The sequence below is a fragment of the Pezoporus wallicus genome, unplaced genomic scaffold (genome assembly GCF_028554395.1).
Source record: "Pezoporus wallicus isolate ANWC-B61680 ecotype Strahan unplaced genomic scaffold, APGP_CSIRO_Pwel_v1 contig_7073, whole genome shotgun sequence".
NCBI classification, from domain to species: domain Eukaryota; kingdom Metazoa; phylum Chordata; class Aves; order Psittaciformes; family Psittacidae; genus Pezoporus; species Pezoporus wallicus.
Window position 1 is genome coordinate 4,823,054 of NW_026641326.1, and position 14,865 is coordinate 4,837,918.

At 38.3% G+C, this 14,865-nt stretch overlaps 1 protein-coding gene across 1 annotated transcript in view; it reads left to right on the forward strand.

Moving 5' to 3' along the window:
- Positions 1–14,865, forward strand: part of LOC130606516 (contactin-6-like) — a 146,727-nt gene that overhangs the window by 101,316 nt on the left and 30,546 nt on the right. Inside the window, 3 exon segments of the mRNA XM_057422950.1 lie at positions 3,282–3,411; positions 4,431–4,462; positions 4,464–4,582. Coding sequence (XP_057278933.1) covers positions 3,282–3,411; positions 4,431–4,462; positions 4,464–4,582 — 281 coding nt within the window.

The window sequence follows — 14,865 nt, forward strand, 5'->3', positions numbered from 1 at the left end:
AGTTAATCTTTATAGAAAATGTATGGTATTGCCAGTTCAGATAGAGATATGCCAATTTTCTCATATGGCTTCTTACAGAGCATCTAATTAGTACAAGATATGCCAGTAGGTATGGATAGGTTTAAAAATATAATTTGTAGTTAATGAAAGAAGGGTCTATCATAGAATCATAGAATAGTTAGGGTTAGAAAGGACCTTAAGTTCATCTAGTTCCAACCCCCCCTGCCATGGGCAGGGACACCTCACACTATCCAGAAACACTAAACACATTTGTAGACATAATCTGTAATTTGGGGAATTGATAAGATGCCAAATGACTGTTTGTGGAAGTGTATTTCAGAGCTGGCATTACAAAATTGCCTGTTAACTTGTGTTTTAATTCTGTTTGTGTTCTTAAGCTGTAGGCTGGATAGATCTTTGGTCTCATGCAGTATGGCAATTCTTGTGCTATCTTAATCCTTTAACTGAATTAGCTATGAAAATCGGTTAATATTGAGATTAATAGTTTTCTGGCACTATACAGTGAAATAATAGACTAAAGAAAACTTTATAAGGAAAATGTGAATAAGTGAAAGAACTTTCTTAAAGGAAAAAGAAGGATCAAGTGGAAAGGGAAGTAGTGAAGTAGAAGGAGTGCAGGAGGAGAGAGGCAATTGATTGAAGCTCACTTGTACCTGATCAGATACTTATGTAGACAGCTCTTTGAAATCCTTTGTCTCTTTCCAGGCAGTATAATTATACTTCTGTGGTGGCTATGCTTTGGCACATTTGTCTTCTAATCTTCAGTTGTTGGCAACCTCATGGAGAATGACTTCTGTGGCAAGAGGCTCTTTGCTGCGGTTGCCTTCTGCTGAGGCCAAGTTTTCCTCTTTTATTAAGCATCTACTCAGCATCTATCAGGCATAAAATGGCATGGCTCATCTGCAATGTATTTTTACTTGGTTGGAAAAAATAATCCTGTGATTAATTTCTGTCTGGCAATAACAGATACAGAATAATTTCCAAAACATATGGGGTGAATTAGCACCTGCTGGGTTGCAGAACTAGGACTTGTTTGACTTAGTACTACTTCTTTGAAGCAATTGGAGTGGGGTCCAATCATCCTTATGATTTTCTGCTGGATTAGTCCTAAATGGAATCCAACTAGCATCTGAGAAGGCTAGCCAGAATTTACTTGGATTGAAATTTTCCTAAACATGATCTTATTGTCACCTCTTCCTCAGTAATATTATCTAGTCTTTCTCTTTGAAGACAGTGATATTTAGAATCTGTCACTTAGATTGTACCGTTTCTATAAAAAAGAATAAAACACTCTACAGATATTTTCAACCAACATTTTCACAGTACTTACGGTATATTGTAAATGGAATACTTCAGGCAACAAAACGTGGAATGCTATTGCTCAATGGTCAAAATGGATAGTTTAGAGGTGAAAGTACAAGGAAGGTGTAATAAAATATTCAGTCTTTCACAGCACCCTGCTCGCCAGAAGTATCATAGGTAGAATACTTTCCAGACACTTTACACCTTGGGGATGGCTCTGAAGATGTTGTCTACTCTTTGTCAAACCTTTATTTCTGAGCACCTAGTTGGTCATCCCTGCATTATTGCTGCTTGTGTACATGGCATGCTTTATTCTTCTTTTTGTCTGCGTAGCTCAAAAGAGCCAGCAGAGAATGGTGGGGAATTCAGCATGTGTATGAAACATGAGAGTTGCTTTAGAAGAGGATTACACATTCAAAGGATGATTGTAAAAGTAGAATGTGTAGAGAGGATGGCAAACAGCCTGAAGGTAAAATTAAGTATGCAAAAAATATCTGTAGTGAGAGCCTCAAAAACCAGAAAATTTAACAGTGGATAAGTAATGTAATGTTGTTAATTAGTTTGCAATACACCAGCCATACAACTGCAGGCTGTGCTCTCATCAAATTTCCAAGCTAAACAAGGTTGGTCTGGATCAGTTCTCAGTTGAGAGACCTCCAAGGAAAAGCCAGAGTGTAGAGAAATAGAGCTCCATGTCTCAATAGGTGGCACTCTGCAGGCACAGCAGGTGAAATCCCTCCCAACAGGTTGTTCAACCGGCTTATCTGTGGCCACACAAAAAGTTAGGTTCTATAAGTTCAGCAGGTCACAAATAGGTCTTAGATGTTCGCAACTGTTCAGCAAAGACTGTACGGTATACTCAGTGTATGCTCCCATTAGTGGTTCAGAGGCAGTAAAGCCAGGTTAAAGGAGCAGCGTAATAGCAGTATCAGTTATTTCAGACTTGCATTTCGTGATGGTATTTATAATCCCTGTTGTGGGTTTCTTCCAAACTCACTGGTTTTGGGGGTCAGATCCTCCTCTCCTCCTCAGTGGAGCTAATACTGTCTCTAGAGGTTAGCAATTGTAAAATCACAATGTATTATCTCAAAGTTATGTCTATCGCATGAAACAGGCTTTTTTCTATTTGCCAAAATAGAGCAGATGAAACTCCTTTAAGTACACCCAAACCTAAGCTCTGGTCCAAATTTACCTACTGTGTAGCTTTCTCTATTTTGGCAGAATTGCACTGAAGAAATTTAGTGCGTATAAAATTCAAGCTATGAGGGGCATGCTCTCCCTCCGATCTGAACGGCTGCCTGTGGGTTTCCAATAGGAATATAAAAGAGTTGGTTTTCAGTAGAGCTTTTTCAGTAGATCATTTTTCTGTGGCTTGTGATCTGATGACATTTGAAATGTTTCCATTATCTGAGCACCTCTGTCTCCTGTGGAGCTTTTCTGATCATCTTAGATCATCATCATCTGATTTATCTAATTGGATGAGAGGGGTAGGCCATGTTTCACCATGGCCTCAGACAGGGCTGCTGGTGCAGCTTCTTGGGAGCCATATGGAACATGCTCCAGGCTCCCAGTGTGGAGCAGCCGTACCTGCTTTATGGTAGCCACTTCAGCGTCTGCTTCACAGTGAAGCATACCCACAGAATCACAGTTCAGCAAGCACAGAAATGCATGCCACAGCTGGAACATCTGGGCAAACCTGCCTAAGGCAATGACACTGCGACACATGCCTCAAGTTCTTAGGAAGTTTGAAGCCAAGAGGTCTGAAAACATAACCATCATCATATAGTGAGGTTTACATCACATTTTATATTTCTGACATATTCGTCCACGCTGCTTCCAGGTAAATTAACATTTCTGCTTCTGAATTACGACCAGGAGCACCAGTGTGATACCAAAAAATTTTGGGATTGTACATTCATTGTCCCTGTCAGTGTTTTTTGCTTATATTTCTTTATCAGGAAAGAATTCAAATAGAAAACAGAACTCTTATCATACCTATGCTGAATATGTCAGACTCTTGCCTCTATCAGTGTGTGGCAGAAAACAAGCGTGGCACTATTTATGCCAGTGTTGAGTTGCAAGTGATAGGTGAGTAAACGCCACTAAAATGAGCAGGTGCTGAGTATAAAAGGATACTCATTGGAGAAAAATTGAAATTAAGGAATTAGTAGATTACTTTCCACCTGGCAGTTCAAGTCTGATGCTATTTCTTTGCTGCTTGCTTTTCACCCACATACAAATGTTCTTTTAATTTTGTTTCATGACAGCCCTGGGGGAAGAATCTAATCCATCTATGGTCTTTTTTTTTAACACATACACACAAGTTTAATGAATGCTGTTTCTCACTTAGTATTTTGAGTTATTAATAGTTATTCTGCAGTTTTTAAGTCTTTTGAGAAAGCAAGAAAAATAGTTTTAACTATAAACAAAGAGCATATGGCAAATATGTATGCAAAAACAACGTAGCAAGTGATCTCATTAATGATTACTAATGCACATAAAATGGAATTTGTACATATATATATTCTGTTATAGATATTAAAATATAAAGTTTGTTCAATGGCCAAATACTAGTGAAACTAGTAAAAGACTTTAAGATCACCTGTTGTATAGTTCTTGTGGTTTTTCCTTCAAGAGTGAATTTTCACATAAATTACTGAAGAAATAAACATATTTTCAGTAAACAGTGTCAGTTTTTGAACAGAAAGCCGTTGAAAATCTGTGATTATAACTGAATACTCTCTGCAGATGAGTACACGTGACTGGGATCAGGAGTTTGATGTTTATCCTGCTGACATAGCTCTGCTCAAGGTTCTTCGTCATAGATAGAGGTATTCTCCCAGCCTGCAGATAATCCTAAGGAAAGATTGTCAGAGCAGACAGTTTCTAAGTAGACAGAAGCAGAATAAACATTAAATAAGACACAATGAATTCCTTTCTTTGGTAATTAAATACATCTTTTTTCTTAAATACCTGTACTTTCGCCAAAACCTCAAACACAAAGAAATTATTGGATTCACCTACTATGTAACTTGGAAGAATTTAGCAACTTCATTTAGTAGCTTGTCAGCTGCATACTGCTCTGCTCTTTCTTATTCTGTTTTCAGCTGCAGCACCTGATTTTTCCAAAAATCCTGTGGAAAAAAAAGTCTGTTGTTCAAATTGGAGGTGAAGCTACAATTGGGTGTAAACCAAGTGCTTCTCACAGAGCAGTTATTAACTGGAGAAAAGGCCCAGAGATTCTGCACCAGAACAAAAGGTACCGTCATAAATCAGTTGCTGGATCGGTGGGAATTCTTTGTTTTAATAATATCATTTAAACACCACTGACACACAGCTAGCTTAGTATTTCTTTTGGCAGCTCATTGATGGAAAACTTTGATGCCAGAGGCCTCTTTGTCTTTAGTGGTGGCCATACAGTTCTGTGGATATAAACCTGGTTGAGAACAAAGCCAAACTGAATACACGCGGGTAATTGTATGATACATATGTTTGTGTTCATCAGCAGTTAGTCCACTGCAATGCTATCAGAGCTGACTGTTTACCACACACAAAGCCGGAGTGAATCAGCTTCATGTAGGAGACATCAGTGGAGGCTTCAGGGAAGCAGACTATACCCCCAGGCTATGGCATAATTGCTTCACAGCTGTACAGGTTGTATAATAAGCCATAACTACATCAGCCTCCATATTCTGTCTCTTCTGTTTAGGCAGGGTTTAGCCACTGGACCAGCATACTTGTATACTCCCCCAACAACTGGAATGGGGTTGCATGGTCTTCGCAGGGCTTTATTGACATTTTGTCTGCAATGGCCAGTAGCTTATCTGTGAGTTAACACAAACCATCTACATTATTACATGCTAATGCCAATTAAACAGTAAAGCATTAAAATCAAAAGCAACTTAAGTTGTGAACAGTATGCACAATATATAACTGTGATGATATTTCCATATTCAAATGTAGACAGGAAAATGGGCAACAGTGTCTAAGAAAGAACTGTAATCTTTATTAGCAACCCTTTTGTTAGCGTAAGAACTGACACATAACCACCGGAATGGTTATATGAGGTGCTTTATTGCAGCGCTGGGAAACCAGGGGTACGCACCCAAATCTGGCTTCAACCCCGTCACATCGTGCTTGCAATTTATACACTAGGAATTTCATAGCTAATGCATATTCAACACAGATTACATCATTGACTAATACATATGCATCAAGGATTGCCACATCAGTCTACTACGACATCAGCCTCTTTTGTGCTTGCGCAGCCCCCCTCTGGTGGTCGTCCTGATGAAGTAAGGAGTCTTCCTCGGATGAAGTAAGAAGTCTTCCTCAGCTTGTCCTGTTCACTTTTTGTTCCTTGGACATGTCCCAACCATTATGTGGATGCCAGCATTCTCTTATTTTCACTTGACTACTCCTGGTACTTTCGTAAGTTCTGCTTCGGTAGAGTTTCACAATACTCCCCTAAATCCACCCATATACCCTTTCCCATATATGACTATGTGAGTTGCTTATCGTTATAGCTACCATTGTAATGCTTAGTTATAAAGTAACTAAGATACACAATAGAAGAATTTCAACTTGTTCTTAAACTTTCCTAATACATAAACCCCCTCTACTGATTAACAGATTTTCAAATATAATTATCTTTTCTCTTTGTACTATTGTTTCAACACACAATTTCACCTATTACTAACGCTTTTAGTTTACAAATATAACAACAACATTGCTTTAGCCTACTATCATTTTCAAAGACCAAACCCAGAATTAGTAATTCAAAAAGCCCTGGAAATTGAACACCAGATTTTGTGCATAGGACCTCACAGAGGTTAGTTTGGGTCACATAAGACATAGTTATAATACATTAAAATAATGTTATTTAAAACTGTGACATGGAGAAGTATTTCCCATGTTACAGTAACGTACAATGCAGCTAAAAGTAAATCAGAGAAGTATTTGTGAAAGTACAAATCTGAGAAGTATTTCACATATGTGCTTGCAATGAAACAGCAATATTTGGGTAAACAGCCCATGCTACAGGGCATAGAGAACTTTCCAATTATTTCCCCACTTTCACCAATAGCAGTTTTATTTTTAACTGCTCAGCTGATGATGAAAAATAATTTTCTGTTTAGTGTTCAGTCAAATCTTTATTTGCATTTTGATTGTACTGTCTATTCAACAAAGAGCTGCTCATCCTATCAGACACAGCCTAACCCTACAGTATGTAGAAAATATGCTCAGTATACAGTTTGCTACAGGTAGACCCTGGATTTTCTGACATTGAAAAAAGGAGTGAGGAAAGCACTGTTTAAGACTTAGAATTTCAATAGTTGAATTAAGCCTAGATCTTGAGATTCTAGTAGCCTGATATTCCCCCATCTGATTTGCTTATAAAAAATACTTACATACTGCATACAGTATTTACATGTGCTTCTGTATTAATTTACTAACAATAATTATATGCGCATTGTAATTTTTGAGCATCCCAGAAGGGCTTCTGGCATTTAGCAGGAGTAAACAAAAGGAGGAGGATTTACACTGAGGCAAAGGGAGAGACTGTTTAAATTCTGTGTGCAAAATATTACCTGTTCATCCACTGATGCAAAGTAGAATTTGAGGGTTTTTTGATTGTTAAATGACAAAATAGTTAATGTCACAGTTTTAAAGGAGAGAAAATAAATCATCTACATAGTATTTTTCCAGAGATCCTTGTGACAGAAAGCAGAAAATGAAATAAGATTTGTATGGCTGTAATAAAAGTACACAGCTAATTAAACTACTAAAATCACATGTAACTTTGCTCCTAATAAAGAGAAGGAACCTGGTCTGCCTTTCTCTATATATATGATTAAACATGTCACATACAGATTAACTATTTTAATGAACTTATTTCTGCTCTCTTTTTATTGCCCAGCAACTATAATCTCTATGGACTCCTTTACTACCTTTAAAAAAGTATAAAATAAGAAATTGGTGCAGTTAGAAGTGCTGAAAAAAAAAAGCAAATACAAATCCCTTGCTGTTCTGACAGCAAAACTGTGAAGGACGCATTGCTAAATAAATCAGATCACATAACTTCTTCAGAATATTATAGAAATTCAGTCTTTTGTTACAGAAATAGTGCAACTAGACCTTTTCTACCTTAGGCAATAAGAATATTCTTTCTTTTCCACATTCTTTCTTTCAGTCATGGTAATAGTTTATTTGCAGTAGTCATGCATACATGGTCACTGCTCTCCCTGATCATCTGAGTTTCACAATATGACAAGATAACACTGCTTTATAGTAATGTTAATTTGTAAGTATGCATAGAGAGGTGGGTTAACTAGGAAGGGCTAATTAATAGACTAAATTAAAGCACCATGAAATATTTTTTATTTCCTTTGAGGATTTATTTAACAAACCTTTTTAGGTTTATGAAGCTGCAGCATTTGGGCCCCGGATATTTGAAAAATATGTTAACATTTCCTGAGTCTGAATCTTTTGCTGTGGGCCAGAACTGGAGGTCCTTAGCCCTTGATCCCCTTTTCAGGGCACAGACAGTTTACGCCAGTCCTGCCTCTCTCTCGTTTTCTCTGCAGCTTGAATACATCATTGCCCAGATCTATGTAAAATATTTTATTGCAATTGATGCATATATGTAAATCCTAAAAAATCCCAGATAAATCAGGTTTTATATTAGATGGTAAAACAAAGCCTAAACACATCTGTACCAGGTCTGCTTACTGCTCCCAGTCTTCATGTCCCCTCTCCTTTGAGTATTTGTCCTGGGTTCAGCAGTAGCAGTCATTTTTCTCCTTCTTAGTAGCTGGTGCAGTGCTGTGGTTTTGACTTTCAGCCCGGGAACAGTGCTAACACTGATGTTCTTAGTTGCTGCCCAGTAATGTTTAGTCTGACCAAGGACTTCCTGAGTCTCATGCTCTGTCAGGGAGGAGGGGAAGCCGGGAGGAAGCAGAGACAGGACACTTGACCCAAAGTAACCAAAGAGGTATTTCGTACCACAGCATGTCATGCCCACTATATAAACTGGAGGCAGTTACCCAGAAGGGCGAGATCACTGCTCGGGTCGGGCTGGGTATCGGTTGGCGGGTGGTGAGCAGTTGTATTCTCTTCCCTTGTTATTTCCCTTATCATTATTATTATTGGTGGTAGCAGCAGTGATTTGTGTTATACCTTAGTTACTGGACTGCTCTTATCTCAATCCATGTGAGTTACAGTCTTTTGATTCTCCTCCCCATCCCTCCGGGAGTTGGGGGGGAGGAAGGGGGGTAGTGAGAGAGCAGTTACATGTCTGGGCTTAAACCATGACAGTATTCTACTTTAAAATTTTCAGAAATAGCTAAATTCCAGCTTCATTCATATGGCTCACCCCCTTAGTTACGGGATTTATCTTTGGTTCTTGTTACTTGCCGCCTAAGAGAGGGAATTCAAGGTTATCAGCTGCAGGAATCAAAAAGAAATTCCACAGTGGTTGGCTAATCCTAGCTACTTTTACCTGCTCTCTTCGTGTGATCCCGTGGTCAGCTTCTTTGGATCATGTAGCAGTACAGCTGCAGGTTTTCTTTTCCACAATTAACCCCCTTCTTTGGATCAAAGTCTTGAGAAATTGGCTTTCAGGAGCAACAGCACTTGTCTGGTGGGCAACTGTTTGAAAAGATTGTTTGCCCTTTGCCAAAGGTGTGACTTCTTCCTGGCATGTGCTGTGGATTTTAGCTCAATGTAGAAATTAAATGTGACAAAGAAGAACAAGCTTAATGTTCTGAACTCCAAGCCTGTAGAATTTGACATAGATAAGAGCTATTTTCATATATGGTCATATATTCTCAGCAAGTGCAACAGGGCTTCTCTTCATCTCACTTCTCCCTTCTATCACCTCACGTGTCCACTGAGGAAGAGTAGAAAGGAACAGTTCATATATTAAATAAAACAAATTTGCAAGTCTAGACACTGATCTCATCATAAAAATATGTCTTGTTAGTGCCTTCAGTGGATTCAGGATCAGACCCCTCAAGGGAAAGTTATAAAAATTCTTTTTGATTTAAGCATTTAATAAATGGGAATTGCAGCCCCTTTTGCTTTACCAGAGAGAGGTGCTATTCCCTCACCATGAGTTGAATATCACCAAACACTGTAGTGAATGCATACAAACACATGTGATTCACTCCACTCAGAATTTAAATTAGGATAGCTGAGAAATGAGGTAGGCTGAAAGAATGCATTACTCATACTTTCTATGCATTAATAATCAGTAATGAGCAAATAGTCATAATTTAAATTGTTTTCTGGGACTGGACAAGAAGTATGTTTAGGGGTCAATAACACATGTTCAATCCTTGTTGGCTCCTAGCCTTGCTTTCACGATTCAGTTCTGTCCCATCTCTGTGAATGATGATAACTGATTCTCTGCCATAAATAAAGCTGCTCTGTGTGGTAAAATCATCCCTCCCATTCTACACTTAATTTTGGTGGTTTGTACTCAATTTCTTGCCATATTCAAAGGAAACGTGGGAGAATAATTAAGCACCAAAATGAAAACCTGTCTTTCAACAGCCTTATGCAAAGAAAACTGAGCAGGTATTGGATCTGAAGACATCTAACTCTATGGGTGAGGGCAATTATCTGGTAATTGCTGAAGTCTTACAGCTGCCCCTTGGAATGTCAAAATCAAGGGGATTTTCCTGCTCACATGTGAAACAGAAGGACCCAACAGGTTTCATTACCTGCAAAGTGAGGTCTGCCCACACCTGTGTGCTGCATCTGAATTGCTTTATCAGTCTCCAGGGCAGGACCCTTCTCCTACAGCCTTCAGAGCACTCATGGCCACCACCTGTTTCTGCATATCTTATGCTGCTCCACTGCTTCCAAAACCATGGACATTTTAACACATTTTAAACTTTTTTGTTATTTGAGAAAAGAATCCTCTCTTGTGATTGCTGTTGTAATTAGAGAGATAAGGAGTTAAAAAATAAAGGGAATTAATTGGTAAACAGGAGGATTCCGCTATCAACTGATCAAATACAACATACAGTGCATATTGCAGTGTGAAATAGCATTTCAGCTTGAAACAGTTTGAGAAGAAATGTGTCAGGGCAGTTCAACAAACTTCAATGAAACATTTCAATTAAGAGAATGTCAACACTGTTTGTTTAGCTTGTACTGAAACCTTCCAGAATATCCATTATCTTAAAAAAAAATAAAATAAAACATGTGCTTGGGGAGGAATCAAGACAGAATGGATTGAAAATTGCAAAATTTGCACTAGTCTACTAACAAAGGAGAAGATTGATGTCACTTAACTTTAATTTAGCTGAAGTCAATATTTGGTCTACAGTAGTTATTTACATTTCTTAGCACTCAACTCTGTCTTACATGAGATACCTAACTTTTAGATGAGCAAAGCTAGGGGGATGAAACCTATACAGTGTCTGAAATAAAACCCCTACCTATACTGAAATCAGACCAGATGACTAGCACAGGCAAAGAGCTTTCCATGTCATTCTGCTTAGTGCCACAAACCACCCTGCTTTATGCACCCACTGTTTGGATATAAAGGTGGTGTAGACGTTTCTATGCTGGTAGCAAGTTTCAGATAAAACATATTTTCTCATGCTATTCCAGCTTTCTCAGCAATGTGGCTAGGTGAATAGCAATGGGATATTAATATTACTATTATTTTATTTTTTAAGTCAGGTGTTTGAAGCCTGGATTAAGTGTATCTCTGTTTTTTATCCTTCTTGCTTTTCTACAAAAAGGAGCTTTGCATAGCTTTGATATGCCTTAACCCTTCTATCTTATCAGTGTCTGTGTGCTTGTAAAGAAGTTCATTTCCTGTTTTAGTTTTTAAATAGAGCACTTGAAAAGTGGGCACTGGTGATCACAGCAATTCCAGATATCTTGGATGCCATCACTGTAAGTCAACATGAATACAAATTAAGCTTATCTGTTGATGAAATTCTACTTTTACTTAGGGAACCAATAGAATTGATTCCACATCTGCTAAATCTGATTAATCATTTCAGTTCCATTTCTTGCTGACAGGTTGATAGAAATCAAAGGCATGGATTCACCTGCCTGCTTCCAGTGGTTGGTCTGAATTTACACGTTAAGATATGGGAACTCCTACAAAAGCTGAGATTGCTGTATAGAATTGCCTTGTTTTTTTATCTCTCAGGCCACATTGCCACTGCATATCTGGTGCTAACCAGACAAAGCCATCATTATACCCTTCCTGAGGGAATGCTGAGAGCTGCAAGGTATAGTCTATGGTCTAGCTAAAAATATCTTATGCTCATATTATAGTTTCTCTGGAAAGGCAGCAGAAAAGAGGGTGCCACAGAAGACTAATGGCGACAGCCTTAATATATTTCTTGAATATTTGTTTGGTATCAGCAGAGGTTTTTTTCTGGTTTCAGCACTGGCTGTAGACATAGGTGTGCAAGCATTTGTCCATGCATCCCTCTGAATAACGTAACTGAATCTAGGAGGAATACAAAACATGGCAGCGCTCACTGAAGAGCGAGTACACATGGGCAGAAATATTTGGTAATCCAGCACAACTAATGATATTGGCATTAAAAAAGTTTTACAACCAAAGGATTGCTCAGACTGACCCAAAGTACCTTCAATCTTTCCTTCTTTGTGTCCTCCATGTTTCCAGTTATGTCTGTCTTCTCCCCCAAGCTGAGAGCAAAGACATTGGTATGGAAAGAATATAAGTGAAAGATGAGGATGGAGATGATACAAGAAAAAGGAAGAATGAGCACAGATGAGGGAAAGAAATATACAATATTTTATTTTTCTTCTTAATCTTATTCTGCTTTGTTTTTTCACTTTCTTTTTTCTCTCTTCTCTTTCCATTTGAAGTCAATGCACTGCAGAGTAATGAGAAGGCGGAAGGGGACCCCCATTGTTACTTGACCCAATGAAAAGCTGGCACGCACCAGATAGAGAATATTAGTGCAGTGGAAGACATAAGAAAAGGGCTTTTCATTTCTATTCTCTCCCCTTAGAGAGTTTCATAATGGAACAAGCCAATAAACCTAATTTCATTATGTATTACTGACTACTTAATTCAATAGTGTTTAGCATATCAGATACCATGAGCATCAAATAAGCAAATGAACCATATGTTCTCATGTATAAGAATGACAACCTGCATGATGTGTATTTATTACAATTTCCCTTTCCTATGACACCTCTAATACAATTTTAAGTTGTTCCTACTCAACTCCTGGGAACCTTGTTAAGGTGAGCCTTTCTGAGGGGCTGTCCTACACGCTGAAATGTCCCAAGCAATCTGTCACTCTTCCATGTCATATAGAGTTGCAATAAACTAAACCCCAGTTGTGCCTTCTCTCCCTTTCGGTTCATGTTCTATCCCTGCTTTATGCACATACTCTGATTGATGTTCAGGATTTGATCTAAAGCCAGCTAATCTCATTGGAGTTTTTCCATTGACTTCACTAGGCTGTGAATCAAGACCCCTAATTAGGAGTTTGTACAAAGAATAATGAGAGAATGCAACCTTCTGTGCTTCTTTTCTGGTCCAAGTTGTACTGCCATGTGCATCATTATGGTTGCATTACTCTGGTGTATAGTGCCATAGCATACAAAAATACTATTGCTGGATGAAAAACATATTGCACAAACACTAAATAAAAGAGAGTTCCTGATCCCAAAATTTTTCAAACTAAGTGCAATGTTAGAGGTACAGATCAGGATCCGTTGGGGCGGTGATGCAAAAAGGCGCAGTAAGTTATTGATTAACATGACAGGTACATGGGCTGCTGCCAATCATACTGTATGCATGATGAACAGTCTTCGAGGGAGGAGTTTCTGGGATCATTTTGAGTGTGAAAGGTTATGTGAGCAAAAGCACAGCAACAGCACCTTGAAACTGTGTCTAATGCCTGGCCAACAGGCAGGGTTTGTAGGAGGATACTAAGATCTCTGGTTTAACCATGGGGTTTTATTACAAAGAAATGTTGCTATTTCATTACTACTTTTCTATCAGAATTAAAAATATTTTCACATTTTCAGTGAAAAGAGGAGCTGCTTAAGGGACACACACAAGTGGCAGAACATGACTCACACATTAAAAAGACATAAAATTTCTGTGCTCTGTGATATTTCGCACAAGGATGTGGGTCTAAGGCTTCAGTGAACTACATACAATCCCTATCATTAGCACTCAAATTAAGCATAAATTCAATAGCCCAGTGAGGATTGCTCCAGGGTTTCCTACAAGCCTGCAGGTAGCCCAACCAAAGGCACAAGAAATTAGAAGTGATGAGAGCTAAAGACATGAGAGCAAGGGTGTGTGTAGCTGAAAGATGAGTCATCAGCATGGAAGTTGAAATCCCTGAAAATGAACATTGTTCATCTAATATCTATAATGGATGTATGTGCACATGAACATGCCATGCAGGGTTTCTGAAAGTAAACCTGTGTACCTGGTGTCAGTTTCTTGTTGTATATATAGAATTATAGCAGGTTTTATTGTACTTTTATTTTTGAAATATGTTCTGACAAGAAGATAGGGAAGAAGATTCCTGTAAGTGAATCAAACTCCCACACAGAGGGCAATTCAGGGCTTTATGTACTGTTTAAATTCTCCTTAAGTCCCATATTAAGGGCTTAGTTTTACATCTGGAGTGAATTTGATTGTACGAATGGCTGTCTGAACTTCTAGCAATGTCTGAATCATAAAAATAGTCATTAATGGTGGGATTATATTGAATAGTAGTAATGGGGGCATACCATCCTGTGCTGAAAGAACTTTTCTCTGATGCACTGGAGTTACAAAGATTTCATAAAACTAGCAGAATTTGTTGGCAAATAGAAAACTTGGCAACCTTTTTCTTTGGCAATTCAGTCCATTTCCTACCAGGATTACCACAACAAAATTTTGCAAAGTCTGGTTCCTGATCCTTTAATTCTCATGTTCTAATACATCACTATCTTTTTATGCTATGAATGTTCAGACTAATCAATGTACGGCTACATAAATACGATGTTTCATTATGTCCTGTCCACAAGGTAGACTAATAACCAAGAAATCTTTCCTTCTGCCAGGCAGGACATGCTAAGATTTGCTCTTACCTCAGTCCAAGGTTCTATTGCATCTCTCCTGTCATGATATCCACTGTTTAGATGCAGATTTGAAATAGGGCAAGGACAGCCATAGGGAAGAGCCACAAAGTGGCCATATCTTGTAAATATGACACAAGACCGAGTTCTCTATGTGGGAAAAGACCAGAAATGTGAGTGTTTGTTTAACACAGCAGACTGAGGATGACCAGGCTCACAAGCACCTTGAAACTATCACAAAGATTTAGAAAGCTGAAAGGATTAAAACACAGGAAGAAACATGTTTTGGTGTTGTTTTTGTTTGGGTTTCTTTTGTTTCATCACTAAACCAGTTGTTTGACAACTCTTTCTTTCCCATACACATAGAGGTGCTGTTGTCCAGTATTCCCCAGATGCAAGTTTTGAGACATATTACTACAATATATTTAGACATGTCTAGACACATAC